The sequence below is a fragment of the Lepisma saccharinum genome, chromosome 11, assembly GCF_977018435.1.
Source record: "Lepisma saccharinum chromosome 11, izLepSacc3.1, whole genome shotgun sequence".
Lineage (NCBI taxonomy): Eukaryota > Metazoa > Arthropoda > Insecta > Zygentoma > Lepismatidae > Lepisma > Lepisma saccharinum.
Genome location: NC_139239.1, coordinates 62,396,105 through 62,415,250, shown reverse-complemented (window position 1 = coordinate 62,415,250; position 19,146 = coordinate 62,396,105). Strand labels below are relative to the sequence as shown.

The 19,146-nt window shown below is 38.4% G+C and overlaps 1 protein-coding gene across 4 annotated transcripts in view; it reads right to left on the bottom strand.

Annotated features, from left to right (window-relative positions):
- Window positions 1–19,146, bottom strand: part of LOC145994851 (serine/threonine-protein phosphatase 2B catalytic subunit 3) — a 237,928-nt gene that overhangs the window by 23,410 nt on the left and 195,372 nt on the right. For all 4 annotated transcript variants that reach the window (XM_083131241.1, XM_083131243.1, XM_083131244.1 and 1 more), the window contains exons 6-8: window positions 17,988–18,127; window positions 3,791–3,868; window positions 2,006–2,099 (exon numbers count right to left, since the gene is read on the bottom strand). In XM_083131241.1, the coding sequence (XP_082987367.1) occupies window positions 2,006–2,099; window positions 3,791–3,868; window positions 17,988–18,127 (312 nt within the window). The remainder of the gene's footprint in view (window positions 1–2,005; window positions 2,100–3,790; window positions 3,869–17,987; window positions 18,128–19,146) is intronic.

The window sequence follows — 19,146 nt, the reverse complement described above, 5'->3', positions numbered from 1 at the left end:
CGACCCACTGCTGGGTCCCGAGGGGGCATTTGGCGAGTCGCAAAGTTGGGCTCAAAAATGTATTTAACATGTCTCAAAAACCAATTACATTTAAATTACTAAGATATGTATTATCTCGTCTCTCTGCTCTCGGTAACAAGATTGAAAATTACTTTCCAGAAAGTTACAGTGAATTCAATTGCATTTGAGACCCATTCTCGTACTTTGAAGGCTCAAACACGTTGTCAGTAAAACTAAGAGAACAACTGTGTGATATGAGCTGTGATTCTGGCATTAAAACTAAATTTTTAGATATCTTTAAGAGGTGAGTATCCTGAACTTTCGGATGAGGCATTCAAGTTGGTCATGCCGTTCTCCACCTCATATTTGTGTGAAAAAGCGATTTTCATCTCTGATTCAGGCGAAAAGCAAGTACAGAAATAGACTTGACGCACACTTAGATTTAAGACTATTAACCACCATTGAACCCAACATACCCCAGATTATGTGGAAAAGGCAGCCCCAACCCTCACATTAGTTCGGTGGGTAAAAAAAAATGTTTTCAATTTCAGCATGAGTGTTTAATTTACATGTTAGACTAGAGCAAATTAGTCTTTCAAATTAGATAATTACTTTTCTAGTATGTGTAAGCAGGCGTAAAAGAGGGCTTCTTAAAGTACTCGATGTTAGTAGAAACATGATTATAAACTGGGTGCACACCCCTACAAGTAGTTCTGCCGGTACCCATGCTTTTGGGTTCCATGAAGTGTAATATCCTTCAAGGTGGGTACTGGACTGAAAAAGGTTCAGAACCACTGCCCTAGTGGTTATAAAGTTATTTTGATACATTTTAATGGTCTTATTTTATATTAAATTTACTTCAATGGTTGTAGTACAGCAACAAGATAGTACCTTATGATCATATGAGGTTTAGCGTATCAATGAAAGTGTCTTCCTTTTGCGATATTTGCCCAAATTAGCAATATTTGCTTAGCTCAGGTGAAAAGCCCATCAAATTTTGTCTTGTAGGAGTCTCCTTCATTGCTAGAGGCAAATAACAGTCCACATGCTGGACTGTTCGTTGTCCAAGCAGAAAATTTATTAATTGAGTTTGTTTATAAGTCCACTTTATGCACAGAGAGGATAATTAGAACTGGACCTACAGTTGAAAGTGGGATCCAAAAAAACTATCTACAGTTTAAAGTGGAATCCAAAAAACTATGTGCCTCTACTGGGTATTGAACCCAGGATCCCTTGAATACAAGGCTAGGACATTACCACTACAGCATCGGGGAGGTCCTGAAAAAATTATGAAACACTGCTTTACTATTGCACGTTGTTCTTCAATTCAGCACAAGCATTTACCGAGGTTTTCCAAATCAGTGGTTTTTTCGGCAGCCTCTAGATATTGAACTTTGAGACTGCCTTCCAACCTGAAGAGATGCTAGGACTACTCAAAATTTGAAATAAGAAAAGGTGAAAGAAAATTTTATATCAAACATTTTTTGGTACAGGTCACCGTATTCATGAATGGGTGCCTTCAAACAGACTTATTTGTATAATTAAATTCTTCCACAGAATTTACAAAGGTCACCAATCTACAGCAATTGCTGTATGCTCCAAAAAAATTTCATCGCTGTTATATACCACTGATATCTCATTTATTTTTACTGCTTATGCCAATTTTTACTTACCATGAATGTGTGTCCCTAATAATAAGTTAATTTTATCTTGATGTGTGTACGCATTGTTTGTCACTACTATGTTTTACTGAATCACAAATAAGACAAACTGTATTATTTCACAATGTGTACATTTCAATAATTACATTATTCTGATCTGATGGAAACTTTGCAAGCTAAAACCAAAGTATTGTTGTTGGTTTCACTTGAAATTTAGTCTCTACAAGGATTTCTTCAAATTTATAATACAATAATATGTTTGAGAAGTTTTAACAGAGTATCCTATTTTACCTCAAGTGATTTACAGAAAAAAATATTTGCAAGGAAATTAATCTAACCCCTACCTTATTATTGTACACGTCCAGGTAGTTTGGCGCTGAAAAGATTGTAATGAGTGATGGAAATCCTGTTGTCTGACTTTTTCTGTACATTCGGTACCTAAAAAAGAAAAGTAGTTTTAAATTATCATGGCACACATCACCATCAAACTTATTACAGTAGAGTCTCGCTTATCCGACACACGGGCCGGCACAATGTCGGATAAGCGAAAATTTCAGATAATAGGGAAGTGTTAAGAAAAAGCCTATTAAACGTCAAACTAATGTTATAATTTTACACATTACGAACCTAATACAGTAATCATGTTTTACAACAATACAGAAAAAAAAATACTGGAAAAATGAACTTACAGTTACAGAATTGTCTGAAGTCAAAAACAGTACGTACGTAGAGTCGGGAGAAACTAAAAATAGACTACGCTCACGCTTGCAATTTGCAGTTCTTGTTGCCAATTGATTTTTTTCTTCTGCTGGTATGTCGGATAAACGAGACTCTACTGTATTTGGAACACAAAAATATATTTCCTGTAGTGCTTGAAAATATAAACAATGGTCGCATGTACACTATTGCAGCAATGGAGAAGATTGTATTAAAGTGAGAGGCATAACTCTGTTGCCTTTCCATCACAACGGAAGACACTGTGAGTGCATCAGACATAATGGAGGGAAGCCAACAGTATATATTGATCGCAAAAATAGCTTTCTGACAAACCAGCACTACATGCTACTTTAATTATTTAATATTTTGAGTTCTATATATGCCAAACATGCGAAAATTTTTGGGGTGTGAAAAAAAAACAACTGGATTTGTAACATCACATAGAACTTTTGAGATATTAAAATATGGAGAGGGGAGAACTGAAATATTGTGAATCTGGGCCCAATTGAGAACCACAATTATTATACCCTTCCCTTATTTAGCTCCCCAATTAACTTGCCCCATCAAGATTTGCTACACTTGTGTCCATTTCTCTTTGCCTAGTCTTGAAATTTTATTTATAAATCCATTTCGATATTTTGTCACAGCCTTTGTGAGAGTTACTTAACTTGATTTCAAGCAATTCAACCACATTCCAACAGAAGCTGTTAATCTTAAACTTAATTTTTTTCTATTTTAATAATTTTCCAGGCTTTATTTATTTTAAACAATGTAACAATTCTAATAACATTTATACAATTTTATAATAATACATATATAGTCATATTACCTCTACTGGTATAACTTGTAAGTCGCATAAAGTAAAAAAAAATGACAAGTGCCCAATATTTCAAAAGTGAAGAAAGACTATACCAGTCAATATTATGGTGCCATCTATGAGGGATGGGGCAAAGCTAATTTTTCATGAAAAATATTTCTTTTTCCAAAATGTATTCTTCCCCTACTTCTTTTCACTAAAACATCCATAAATTTTATGAGCATGACCTTACAGCCTGATATATACTGAAAAAAAATGAGCCATGATTCAGAATTTTGTGTTTAGTATAATTTCAAGTTACACACTGAAAACAGCCCCAGTGTTCTGGTAAATACTGCCAAAAATCATCATCTTAAAGTTAACCGATATTGCAAGATTCTTTATGCAAATTATTATCACATAAATGTGCACATTATGTACACCTATTTCCCAATATATATTACAACACTTCTGGCATTTACCTAGCACAACAATATGAAAATCCCTGCTACACTAACTACTAAATTTTCACATAATTCCCTATCCACTTTCTGGCTTGAATCCAGCACTGGTAAAATTATCATTTGGAAACAAGGCTTAAAATATTCACACTTACCCCGCATCTTGAGCTTCATGTGCTCTTATGATGGATAACAAATTGTTATTCTGAAGGAAATCACAGCATGCAGCATAGCTGAAACGAAAGATTTTTAAATTAACACAGTTTGTTAAGCTAATATGTTGTAATGAACACAAGTAACTAGAGACTGCAAATAATAAGTGCAAAATTTTGCCTATCTGTTACAGTTACCATTGATATACAGGTATAATTTGCAAGGTACATTTGACTTAATGAACTATGCTCTAATAAAGGAGAAAAGCCTGAGTCTAGTTGACCTCCGATAAGCAGTTTGCAGCATATGTTATGTGGAAGAGAGGTTGACATTTGAGATTTGCTGGCTCAGTCAGCAATGTGTCTGAACATCATGCAGGAGAACAAGGTTCGATTCCTGGGGGAATTTTCAGACTTTGTTATTGACCTTGTTAAAATAGCTCACGGGTTCATCCAGCCCTGGACACCTGGGAGCAGCGCTGGGGATTAAGGTGGCCACGGAAGAGTGCTGTTCACATCACCTCCAACACTGAGCATGTGGAACTTTCTTACCTTTAAACACACACATGCATATATAGATAGATGTGGAGAGAGGCAGAGTGAGAGGGTGTGTATCACAGTCAGTCGTGGTGCATCACAAACATTCATAGCATGTAGAGGACATATCGATGTCAGGCTACTTTTCTTATGGACATCCTGTTCAGATGCTACATCAATTTCTTGTGTACATGTATGCAACTACGCAGCACAGATTGTTTTTTGTTGGTTGTTGGACACTGTACTAGAAGCTATACTATGTTAAGGACAGACAATGTAATTAACCCAAGATAACAACATAAAAGCCAACTCTTGAATGTGATAATATCAAAGGGGGAAAACATCAAAAAAGATAATCCCCTCACAAACGTAGATTTGAGAGGGGAGAGATGGAGGAAAACTAGGAATTCTGTACAACAGCACTTCTCCTGGCACAACACCGTTCTTCCAGCGCATTGTCGCTTTTAGTTTGTCGTTCAACAGAAAAAAATACACACGGTGTGTGGTTGTTGCATACGTACGGGATTTTTTTTAATCTTTTTTTTTTTCGGAGGGCTTCCAGTGGCAAAACGACATGGTGGTGGCAGAAGTTGCCAACGAAAATCTGCTATTAAAATCCACTTATTCCCGCAGCATACAGCAACATACCCAAAGTATTGCAGGGTAGCGAGTATTTCAGGAGCTAGTTGTCCCATTTTTATTGCCGCTGACTGTACAAACTATTAGCGCAATCTATTTTATTTGATTTTTGTTACTTAGCGTCGCATTTCTGCCTCTTGGCTAATCGCGACGAGGAGAATGAGATTGTAAAATTTATAAAGATACACTCGCAAAGAACACTCATTCACAGACCGGGATTTGAACCCGGTACCCTGGCATCGTAGAGCGCTTTGATAACTACCCCGCCATGGAGGCCGGCATTTGCGCAATCGTCAGCAAGAGAAACTGCGATTTTTGATTGTGTTCGTGATTTTAAGTCCACTTTTATGCACAGAAAGGCTAATCGGGATTGGACCTACAGTTTAAAGTGGGATCCGAACCACTGTGTTGGGATGTGGTTCCCTATGAACTCGACGATCAAGAAATGAAAAAGGATAAAAATATTTGACCAAAGGTTGAAATGCGACACACACACACACACACAATTATTTCCTACATTCCACATGCTAAGGTTTTATTTTTACTATTTTGTTATTATTATTACAAATATTTTACTGTTCTTGAAACACTTACATTACATTCATTGTAAAAATAACATTATCCATTCATTGCCTTCTGAAATAGGGGTTCTCTGTTCGATACAACACGTTAATATGACCGACCACACTTGCACTCTTACAGAGCAACACCCGATAATTATATTTACCCCAGATAAAATTTTCACTGCGCACTCGGTAATTTTCATTTGTTTCATGAAGGTCGACATGGTGTATTCTTCAAGCCAAAGCGAGCGTCGTCTTCTCAACAATTACCGAGTTCTTGCACATCCAGTTTTGATAATTGTTGGTATGCAGAAAATGTCTGTATCCATTTTCAGAGAATTGAATAATAAGTGGGAGCTTCTGTTTGAGCATCAGATCATTGCACAATGAACAATTGCGCATAAATATCTTCCGCTTTAATGTTACGCCGCATTTGTTTACCCAGTAGGATCGCAATCATGGAGGCTCTATCCCATAATATGCACTTCAATGACGTTAAGAGGGGGATGTTAGGAGTTGTAACGGCCATCGTAAATCAGAAATGCAAGGGAAAAAGGGGGGGGGGGACCGCACACAACGAAATACTGATCCGAAACATACAGCCTCTTGTTTCGTCCGTTTCTGACTACTCTAGGCTTCCGTGGTCGGACAGTGAGTCTTTCCTTTACATTTTTTATCTAGTATTTCCACACTCGAAATTGAAACAGAGGCCGTAATATTAACTCGAGCCGAGATGTTGAAAGAGGCAAGAGATTTGCAACTGAAGGGGCAGCATTTTCCAGGGAAACGAAGCTCCGGCGCCTGGACCCACATCCTCGGTGGGGGTTTTCCGTTCTGTTTCTGTCCATGAACATTTGTCCGCACATCAATTTCGACCATGGTTAACCAAAAATGGCAAAGAAGGGTAAAAAAAAAAAAAAGAGAGAGAGAGAATGCAAACTGTGTAAGGGGTGACCTTCTGGGAACCACATAGTACGCCAGGGAAAGTGCAATCTTGCACGCCAATGAGGCTCTGGCGGCTGGATCCACAGCCAGTATGATCATCTGTTCTCCTGTGTTTGTCCTAACGTCTGCCGAGTGCCACTTTAGAGCCTTCGCTTTTAACTATAGGTTATGGGTAGCACAGTGTAGCTTTAATTATTGGTAAGGAGTCTATGAAAGTATTAGTTTGAGGAATCGAGTGAGGAAGTTTCTTACGAACATTTTAATTTCTTGTCCCAAAATCTTGTTTTAGATATCCCCGTATTGTGTGACGGGCACACATAGCCTATGTGCTGACTGAGTTTATTTTTAAAGTCCACTTTATGCACAGATAGGCTAATTGGACCTACAGTTTTTAAAGTGAGATCCGAACCACTATGTGCCTCCAACGAACCCGGGAGCCATCGATTTTTACCACTACGCCGACGTACCCGCAACTGAAAGAAATCAATCAATCAACGTGTATGTAAAGAGGGTGGGTACGAGTAAGGGTAAGCCATAACTCAATTTAGGCCGCTGCCATTTGCCTTCTCACGCATTTCGCCACTAAAATGGCCTCCGAAAGAAAAAAAACAAATCAAAGCTCGGATTCCAGCTTGGCTAAACGCATTCAACTAAAGAAAAAAAAGTCCCAACACTTGAGGGGAACCCAGCACTCGACTAATACATGGACATACGATGGAGAAGCGAGCACAATGCGGAAAATTCAAACACGCTCCTTTTGACTCCGGGCAGAGATGCTTGCTTTTCTGGAAACATCGATCCGCGAAGAAGGCGGAACTCGGGAGAGGAGGGAAAAAGGGCACCGAGAGCAACAACGGAGGAACAAAGAACCTTATTCTGAAGGATGCGCTTCTCTATCTCCCGGATTCCCATAATTTTGCATTTGCCTCGTCTCCGTGTGCACCAATAAAAAGGAATCCGCTCAAACAACGCTGCTTATGCATGCGAACATAGGTTTATCTCTGAGAACACGGGCAGCGACAGAACGAACATAAGGAACGGGAATCTGGCAAGACCCGAAAAATGCGGCAGAGTGGTTAGCGTTTTCATGATATCCAAAACCCTGTTTCATGCTGCTAACGCGGGTGGAAACTCGCAAAAAAAAAAAAAAAAAAAAAAAAAAAAAGGAACCAATCGACAAAAAAGGATCAATTGCCTACGAGTTTTAAGTGGTCGACTTTCAGATTTTCCACAAAGTCCCCGGATTCGAGCTCCGGCCTGGTCATGGATGTTATTTCATCAGTTTCATATAAAACCTCACTTATGCTCATCGTCACGATTAGCCAAAAATGGAAGAAAAGTGATGCTAAATAAGAAGAATAAAATAGCATGGAATCCTCTTCTGAGAATATACGTTCTAGCATCGTTATTTTTCTTATTATCCATCAATAATTTTTAGCTTTAAAATTTAAAGATACAAGGTTGATACTTGTAGCACTGCAGTGGGCCAGAATTCTGAAAATGGGTCAAAAATCTGAACTGGTGAATAGAGATACTTTAGGCTGTCAGGATTTCTAATAAAATAATATAATACATAAAAAACAAAATTATTCAAATTCTGTAGTTATTCACATGATAGCAGTGCAAAATAATAAAGTAACATGTTGTGTACAAAGAATGCCCTGTGCTCATATACTGAAAAAAAAACTGCATTTTTCAACATCACATAAAATCAGTTAAATCCTGTGCTTATTCACATGGAAACACTACCAAATGGAGCCACGGTAGTCCAGTTGGTAGAGTGTCTGACTGTTAAGCAGGGACTCGGGTTCGATTCTCGGGATGGGTGATCTACCGTTGGAATTTTTTTCTGGTCTAGTTCCTGCATAAAAGCAGCTCTGGTTTATGCAGCATGTAATAAATCTGTACCCAGAGGCAACCGGGGAGGGAGAGGGGGGTCGGCTTTGCCTCCACAAATGACCGAGATCGTGAATATGTGGAGCTTCCACATTCCCCCATATTCCTTCATGGCGCGGTGCAGTGGGCACGATGATTTTCACCTACCTTACACTACGAAATAAATTTTACTACAGTGCACGGTGTTCATATACTGACTGAGATAAACTTTAACATTCACTTTCATTGTTAGCAGTGGATAGATTTTCCATTGGTCAGGCAGATTATTGGGGTTCATCCGACACACTATGATGTCGAGTAAGCGAGTAGTCTTTTCTTATAGCGAACATGATATCTTATCAAGCAAAGGCCAAAGGCTTGATGGTATAGTGGATCAGACGAGATGAGCAGATGATAAGATCTTCATTGGTATAAATTCGGGAGCTCTCGCAGGAAAGTTGCTCACATAATGTTCTTGATTCTTGCTATTTGAACCTCCTCAGAGAGCTGCCGAATAAAAGAACAGCTGCTGCTATGGAATCAGGATCGTGCACCAAGATCGTGTGTACGGAATCGGACATATAATACCAGAAATATTGTTACAAGAAATTTCACAGTTACCAACGCATATTCACGAAAACTGTGAACGTTAGTACGGTGACTTGACGAATGTCTTCGCAAAATAGTTGCATCGTTTGATTAACACCTTGTTGATGCCTGTGATTTTCACTGACTTTTTAGGATCCTGAAAGAATTGGTGTGTGTCTTGCCATCATTAGAGGTGCCACTACCATCTTGTTTAGGTTAGTCAACGACAATGCCCACGAAGAGTTTGAATTTCTCCCGGACGTTCGGTTTTTTAGAGCTTTCGTACTCTGTCATCTCCACGAGCCTGCCCCTCTTCAATTCGATTCGATACGACATGTCAAGGAAAAAGTCAAGAATCAGATCCATGCACGTAGGATTGACACTCAGAACTGAGTATTTGCCGCTCTTTAAGTGATCTTGTCAAATTTGTTTCCGTTTTTGTCGGCCAAGCGCCACAAATGTAACCCACCTGAACAGATGATGTACCGCTCACTTTGTTGTAAACTAAGGTGTGAAAAAACTGTCACATCTTCCCGAATACCAGATAAGAGGCGTGTATGACTGAGATGCTGTATCTGGTTCCAATTATATTCAAAATCTGCTCGGGTTACATTAAATACTACTTTCTAATGCAATTCTATTTCAATGGAGCTTATTTGCCGGTGTGAAATCATAAGCAACTGACATTCTTTTTACATTTCGTAACTGACAATAGGCACGAGTTACAGCCAGTTTTCTCTTGGTTGCTTTTATAAGACCTATTCAATCATTCGGCACAAACATCTTCATCCTAAATGGTCCCACAAATTTTGAAAGTCAAATTGAATAAACACATATCATTGCAACTCAGCTGAAAATGGCAGCGTATGAACATGCTTGTATAACAATGTCCACCATTTAGTAAATTATTTCATACTGTACCCACAGGAAGTACGTACCTTTACGATATGTAGAATATATGCAATAGACGCCCACACAGATAGGGATCTGAGAATTCAAGACCAGTCTCAATGGATGAAACGGTGTGCCAAACGTCTGTGAAATGGCATTTGGCAAATGTATGGGTTTTGCCCACCTTAAATCCTCATGTACGTTAACATCTGGATGGAACTATTTGCGTTTTGAGGTAGCCCCATCATTGTTCTACAAGGAACTAGTGGTTTAAAAGCTCTGCTTTCAAGTAGGAATTTCGATTTTTGTCCCAATTTTAAGAATTCTGGCCCACTGTGCACTGCTATGATAAATTATTGCTAAAACAACGAAAACCTTGTATCTTTTAATCATAGTTACACAAAACTATAATTTACATTTTTTTAAAAATTAATATACCTTAAACAAAATACTTTGTTGCTGCTGTAATAGCAATGTATAGGTTTTATATATAGGAATGATATAACAGTTTACAGTCATGTGATTTAACTTGGGGCGTTACCCTAATATGGGACAAATGCAGTTATTTTGTTTTTGCTGTCTTGTGAATATTTGCTGAGTGAGAGAGAAATCTACATGTGCTTATCTCGGTAAGATGCCACAACTGCTTTTCATATGTATTTCTTAAATCACCTGAAAATTGTTAAGTATTACAAATTCTTCACTCAAATAAGCAACGAATTATTAACAAATTTTGTTGTTTCAAACCTCACTTGCAGATGGTTGTTGTTGTGTGATATAACACCTTTAAAAGATATGAAGTTGTATGGCTCCAACGAGTTTATTTCACTTGTTTTTAGCATATTATTTGGTATTGAATTTGTAGATCATTCGTTACACCAGTGACAAAACAAGTATTAAACACCCGTCTCACAGGATTTTTTTGCTTTTTAAGATTATTTTCAAAATTAAAAAAGTTGAGGATTCACTTTGTTCTTTATAATTACCCAATAAATTTCAATGCATCAAGTTTTTTACTTCAAGCTTTCCACCAAATTTTGTAACCCTCGTGACAGCATAGTTTCTTTAATTTCTCTAACAAGGTTTTATTTTAGTTCATGTGAGTTTAGCTGCAGGAAGTTACTGATGTAGGCTACTACTAGCGCCACAACAATTAGAAAATAAGTGACACTAACTTTCCAGTTAAAAAATGGAGGGAATGGTGACAAATGGATAGGTTCAAGTGATATTACCGAAGTTTCCGTCAATCACGAAAGGCAAATGCACCTCGAACCCCTTCCCCATCCCTAGCAAAAAAGAATAACCTTTCCCAGGATGTGCATGAGCTGCTTTTGTGCATTTAAGAACGTTATCTTTGGCATTCGTACTATCGATGAAGCCATCTATCACCAACCATGCACTACATTCAACAGAAAAAAAACCCGCTGAAGACTGGCTCTGTTCCCAGGGTGACCGATCTGCCGGCAGGGATATATCGTGCAGGGGACGCTGGTTTCGTGCCTCACGGAAACACCAACCGATAACCACGCTCTGTTCTCCACCCTTGGGGCACACACACACACACAGGCAGAACACAATCTCGCCAATTCTTCAAAGTTACCACGAACAGCGCAGGGTAGAAAAAAAGAGAAGAAATTAATCTAAATAATCTGCACATCTCTTCCGTTCCACTTTTCCCTTGAAACTTAACCAGATTGAAGTGTAAACTGAACTAACATACGGGGGAGGTAATCGTTAGCAAGAGTTGGTTCTAATGGCACGAACACTGTTCTTACCTTGGAGGATTTTGCACGAACGCATAAAAAAAATAATAATTCACAAATGTGTTTAATTGTAACGGATTACAGTTGGTGATTAAAAAAAAAACTATACACAACCAGTGTTGTTTTCCCCACACAGTCGTTTGTCCTTGCAGGGTAAACATTGTTGGTGTGCTAAAAACAAGCCTCAATATTTTCCACCATTATCTGCACTATTGTTCTACGTATGCAATTTATTTTTCTAACTTGCAAGTGCAGTGTTGCACAAAGTGGAGTTAAAACACCAAATCAATCAATGAAAGAAAGTGCAGTGTCAAGGTCCCCAGTTATTTAAGGGGCAGGAGGAACAGTTTCCAGACGCGAGGACCCAAAACTGCTCCTCCCCCCACCGACCTTTCCCCGCCGTGAGCTGGGGAGAGGTGTGTGCGCTGGATGGTCGTAGAAAAAGAAAACTTAGCATTACACTTATGGGAGTATTAGTTTACTTGTTCTCTTTGGGATATCAAACTTCCGATGGCACAGAAAAACACATGAACGGAAAGAGAACAGGCTCAAGATTTCGTTTCCGGTTGGAAAAGTCGAAATGTCCATTTGATTAGACGTAATTTGAAGTTGCCTCTCAATAACGAATATATGGGATCCTGTAAATACATTTGTAGTTAATCATCATGTGCTTCACAGATCGTATCTGGCTTAATAATCAACTTAAAACTCCGCTTCCACTTGCAACATTGGGAGAAATTCTTGCTGTTTTTGCCTCTGTAGTTTTTTTTTCAGTGGCAGTTCATATTTGGACGTTATTGAAATAAATGTCCACGTAGTGTGAAACTGTCCCTCGTAGCCTTAATCAAAAAAATTCTGAATTTTTCCATTTTATCGGGCATTGCACGTAAATTGCAAACAGTTCGGTAATGTTTTATCTTAATTTAATTCTATTTACAGGATATTTTTTTCTAGAAATATGGAAAGTTCGAACTAGCACCACCAGTTACGTGAAATAAGGGTTTACAGCTATGTGAAAAACGCATACTCCCTGAAAGTGCAACTACAATATTTAAGAATCACAGACTTCTACAAGTCAGTGGCAACCCTGGGTTTGAATATTGCTGAATGTTTATATTATCTTTTGTGGTGCTTCGATTCAAAAGAGCCGGCAGAAGGGCAAGGAGAGTGTTCCCTTTAATAATCCAGAAAAAAAGGATTATATTCATGAATTACATCATGTTTGCCCTCAAATGTCTAAAATATATGCATTATAATAATGTGAGACTTGATCTTTTTTTAGTTATGTTTTACCGCCATAAGATCGAGTCTGAAGTGAATTCATGTACATTCCAAGTCAAATACAATTAATGTATTTGTTATTTAACGTCACTTTTCTGGAAGATTTGGCTAATCGCGAAGATGAGGATGAATTATGAAACTAATGAAGAGAAACCAACGCTTAGGCCGGGACTAGAACTCGAGAACTTTGGTGGATTCGACCACTCAACACACTTTGCCATCGGCCCGACTGGACCATTAGGTTTATGTCCATTCACAAGTACGCCATTTTCGTAACATGGCGAAACTTTATGTTTTTCAACCACCAGCTACAATAACACAAAACAAGCAACGAAATTCCTTAAAAGAAAGGGGGGGGGGGCTCATTTGAATTTAAGACAATTCCCGTTTTTCTCATTTTCACACTTGGTTTTACATACTTAGTGGTCTAATAAACCATTCGAAATGACAAACTTTCGCCTGCGTAATTTTGATATGATCTTTGATATTGTGAATGCCTTTTTTGTTTTGTTTAGATGATGGTTTTCAGCACATCATCTCTACAGAGAGAATTTCGGGAAAATCACGTTTGGAATATACTGTTGGTTTTAAAAGCCGCACAGGTAATATGGAAATTTCCAGGACAACATTCAAAATTTTCCAATTTTCCCAGGTTTTCCAGGACGAGTGGTCATCGACCGCCCCGGGTGACAACGAACACGCATTTTCCATCAGAACGCCCACCCCATTTTCCTTCGCCCTGCAAAGAGCCGAAGCAGAACCGACGAGACCATTGTGGCATTTGAACTGCATTTCCTGATGATTGACAAATGCGACTTTCCAAGTTGCATTTCCACAAAAATTACACACACACACACACACGAACGAGAGAGAGAGAGAGAGAGAGAGAGAGAGGGGGGGAAGAGAGAAAGGAGGGCGGAGAGAGAGAAAGGAGGGCGGAGAGAGAGAAAGGAGGGCGGAAAGAAATAAAGGAGGGCGGAAAGAAATAAAGGAGGGCGGAAAGAAATAAAGGAGGGCGGAAAGAGATAAAGGAGAGCGGAGAGAGATAAAGGAGAGCGGAGAGACATAAAAGGAGGGCGGAAAGAGATAAAGGAGAGCGGAGAGAGAGAAAGGAGAGATAAAAGAGCGGAGAGAGGGAAAGAGAGAGAAAGGAGAGATTAGAGAGAGGGGGGAAAGGAGGAGTGCGAAGAGAAAAAGGAACTGGAAAGAGAATAGAGAAGATACCGGGGGAAAGTGGAAAGGAGAGAGGGAGAGAACCCGATGTGAAACTACGGCAGTAATTTCTAAACATTGCAACAACAGGATCTGAAAGTTCGCTCTTCTCGTAACTTGTTGAAATTAACGTGAAGCGACATTTCCGACGCATGAACAACTTGCGCCTGTCAATGTCACAAGATTAATGTTCCTCTGCTCCTACAAAAATACAACACCGTGAACATGAGAATCGGCACCTTGTAATTATGACTTCTCTCATAGTAGATGAGTCTCTCCTCTTCATCATCTTGAATGTGGGAGAAACTTATATACCAAGTTGCATCTGAGTTATCAGTGAGGACAATGTTGTTAGTTCATCGCTGCAGATATGAGAGAACGATTTTCCCTCCAGAATTCGCCTCCTCTTTTTGAGTAGTCCACACGGGTTGATGCAAGCATGCAGCAATTTCAAGGAAAACCAAATTGGAAAAGTTAGTTGTAAAGTTGCTTAGCATGTTCCCTCTTACGTATTACAAGAGTAAAGTGAAAACCTTAAAAGTCCAATAAAAATTGTAGGGCAGACTGCATACAGCTCAAATTTACATATGAACTGTTATTTACAAAACGACCTCAAGGCTGCAACACTAATCAAGCGGGCATCAAAACGCCATTTTTGTCATTTTAAAGATGGCGCCTCCTCTACACACTTGCACCAGTGAGGAGGAGTGGTTTCTTTCTCTCTGTCAGCCAAAAACTTACAGAAATTTCTGGGCAAATGAAAATTCAATATCTCGGTGCATGCTTACCACACCAGCAAGTTTACTAATGGAGGAGAAAGTTCGACAATGGCGTCAGTTCGCAGGCAGATGGGTGGAAAGGCCTTCACAGTGGCTCATAAGTGACTGCACGTGGATCCCAAAGACGTATTCTTCTTAAGGTACACAGGCACTAACTCAAAGTTGAAAATATATGTTGATCAGCAGTAGGTCTGTACTAAAATGCAGGAAACTTATGCAACCCTACATACAGAAATATACTAGATAAGAAACAAAAACAAATTAAGGTTTTTATTTGACTCTCCCTTCTGCATTATTAAATCGTGAAAAAGGGGGGGGGGACGCTCAATCTCTACAATATGATGAGAATGCAGATGATATCATCAACACATGGAAAACTGTTTTCAGTTGACAGCGACTGACAGGATTGTGAGGACAAACTTCTTCCCTACACACCTTTTTATTCATAATAGCTACTAACGTACTTACTATTGCATTCGCATGATGAAGTTAATAAATATTTTTTTGTTTTACAAGTACATCTCATAGAGTACTCTTTACGCTGCAAATATCACATTTTTATTAGGTCTCCCACCAGATACTGGGGATCAAATTTTGTATTAAAAAAACAACAACAAAAAAAAAAAAACGGGCATTTTCGAAGAGCTATAACTAAAAGAGGAAACCAGAAACAGCGTTCAAATATCTTCTGCTATAACTTTGGAAGTATATGTTTTCTCTAAAACAATTACAGCTCGGATACTACATTATTTCCCTCATAACAAAAATCATAAACTTTGATTTTTCTTCAAAATTGAATATCAGTTTTGGCCCAGAATTTCAGCCATTTTGTGTTCGAGATGGTGAAAAAAAGGTGCAGAATATGAAATGTAATGGAAACAATGTTGTTCTTTTTTTACCTCAGCTTTCTATCATTTTTCTTAGCAGAGTTGATCATAATTATGGCAACTGTCTGCAAAGGTAGTTACAATATTGGAGGGACAGAATACTGAAAAATTGTTGTTACAACGGAAGGACAGGGCGTGATGTAGTGGTTAGAGTTCTCGACTGGGCTGCCAGTGGTCCCGTCCTAGGTTCGATTCTCCTTAAGAGGTGTTCTCTTTTTTAAAATTCTCGTTTTATTAATGATGAGTATGGTGACATTATTTGTAATAGCAGAGTAAAGTCGTTACATTGTTCTGCACCTGGAATTTATATACAACGTATATAACAAAAATTAAGTTAAACACGTTCAAAGGGATATTTTCATGTACATATAGTGAATTATGACACTCTAACGATAATTGTGTACTGCTTCAAAGACATTGACAAATATTAATGAAATAACTATTCAATATTTGTGGCAATTCAGGACATACTAATTTGACCCATTTTCCCACTCGAGTTCAATGCAAAGATACCTCCACAAATATAGACTGAAAAGTTTCATCATTTGCAATTCTCCATTAAATGTTTTTTGCCGATTCGTACTACGCGTGCCTTCGTTTGCTTTTTTACAAACAAGTATTCTTTGCACATTACATGTAGGAGGAGAGTTGCATCTACATTTCACATTTCCTACCTGCTTTCAGGAACGAAAGCTTGTAGGGTATTGGTTAACATTACGGATTGTCAACCTGATGGTCGTAGGTTCAAACCCCTCCGGTGGCAGAAAATTTTCGTAAGTTTTAGACATATCCCAATGTGTTCATTGTCCACGCCGTGTGGAAACGAATGATTCAATTTGGAATTAACGATGGGGGGAGGGGAAATATTAAAATACAAAACCTCCACTTCAACGAACCGAGAAGTGGATAAAAATTGGATAATTCTTATGAATATTCAAATTACATTCATGCTTTTAGTGATATAATCGCAGGTAAAATCAAAGAACTTACGTGGAAGATTTCTTCTTGCTCTGAACTCAGCCAAAAGGCATTTCTCACTGATCTAATACATTCTCCAATACATTTCAAAATGTTATTCAATGTTTCATGTCGATAATTTGTTCAATGCATCTATTCCTGATGCCGAGACGATATTTTTTGCAACTACCTCTTCTCTCCTATCGTCTCCAGTCCCTTCTGTTCTTCTCTCCCCTCCTTCTCCTCTGCTTTTCTCATATCGCCTTCCCTACTTTTCTCGCATCTTGTCTCCATTCCACTCTTCTCCACTTCTCTTATCTCCTGTCCTCTCTTCGAATTCCGTCTCCAATGCACTCTTCTTCTCTCCTTTACTCGACTCTACAATTCTCATCTCCTCCCCTCTTCTTCTCTCCTCGCCTTTTCTTCTTCCCTTCTTCTTTGCTCCATTTTCCTCACCTCTCCTCGAATCTTTTTCCTTTATTCTCACTACTTTTCCTCTCCTTCTTCTCACCTCTACTTTTCCTCTTCTCCTTTCGCTCTCTCTTTCTTCTCTCCTTTGTCACATTTCGTTTCCTCTCACCTCATTTCCTTTCTGTAGACTCATCAGCGATGAAATACTAGAAAACCTATTTTCCTCTTTCAGAAAGAATTTTGTCATTTGCGATATAATAGTGATATTTTTATATTCTTATACAATAATACCTTTTTTTATTTCTTTCGCGTATTTCATAAATATGTATTGTGCATAACTCTACACGCAACCCACCAACGACTTGCGTTAATTGGGTTGCCTAGTTTAAAATGTCGTTGTCCTAAGACTTTTGAGAGACAATGTACATGTACATTCTTTTGCCATTCCTTTGAACGTAACCTTTTGCATATCTCACATTTAGGCTAAGCAAGTGATAACTTTCAGGAGATGACTGATGAATAGCTACATCACCCATACATAGCTCAGGGTCTCTGGTTCGATCTCAACGCAGTATTAACATTGCGTTACGTTATTGTTATGTATTGGCAAGGTTAATTCCGTCGTGGTATCAATAGGAAGTGAAATTTGGAGAGATAAGAGATTAAGATAAACTTCATATTGTTGAAGAAATGAACACCAGGAAGGGAAACTGATAGAAACGCGGATACGTAATGCAAGTTGTATCTAATATCCGAAACTACGAATCTTGTAATACAGAGACTTCGGGATGGCAGAAAAATGGAAGCGGGATCCCGGGATTGCATTCCTTAAACAGAAAGCACAAAACAAAAAGTGAGAAACTCGTACTCACCTATAGAAATATGAGCAACCTCTCACACTATTGTGACTGAAGTGTTCCGCGTTCTTCTCGTTACCGAAGTCTTCCAAAGGGTCTGACCAGAGAAGATCACACATAGGACCGAAAGCCGGGGGTTCCTTGAATCTGTCCAACTGGAAATAAGACAGGACCATTCAGCCAATTAGTGTACAGTAACAACCACGACAAACACAATTTATATCACACTACTATTTACAAAAATACTATATTTAGGGTGTTCCAAAAAAGGCACATAAGACACAAAATGCTATTTTCTATTGCTGTTCTTGAAGTCACACTGAAGCAATTAGAGAGAATATTACAAGTATAATTTTATATTGAGCATGTGCCAATATGTATGTATATTATGTCTAATGTTTATTAAAAATAAACAAAAATAACTGTTGTAAAAGTGCATTGACTTATGTGCCTTTTCACCCGGACAGCCCAGATATTCTTACTCGCCATTTCCACTGTAAATGGTTGCAGAAATGAACGTTGTAAGACCGTCAATTTCAGCTGTCACCCAACTACAATAAAATAAATATCCATGACCGTTCTTAAAGTATTAACGCTCATTGCATAGTTAGCCTAGTTAATGTAATTTTAATGTCGCAATTTTTAAACACCAAATAACAATTTATAAATTCAAATTTTAAAAAAAAGCGGCTGTGAACAGTTTTGTACATTAACAGGCAGACTATTAAATTTTAAGTAGAATATTTATACTTTACGGCTACTTCTAACAGTGTACACAAATAATGGAAGTTAATTAGCGATCTAAAAAGACGAAGGTGAAGGGCAACGCAAAAGAAAAGTATTACTTTTAAACAATTAAATTCTAAATAGAAACTATTTCGCGGTTTCATTCCCCCAAGGGAAAAAAAAAACCCTAATAAAAACTGTACTCTAACCAAAAATCATTATTTCGCTCTCGCAACGACACGAGTGTCTGGCTGACTTCATTGTACGATGAACTATTTCAGGAAGCCAACTAAGTCCAAGAACTGAATAAATATGATTTATGCACACTTTATCGCATGTAACAGCGTAGCAAAACTGTTGAAGAGAAACCTGTCAAAATACGGAGTTAACTCTTGTCCCAGAAAGTACCTTAGCACTACGATGCGCGGAGGAGTTTTCCGTCGAGAGC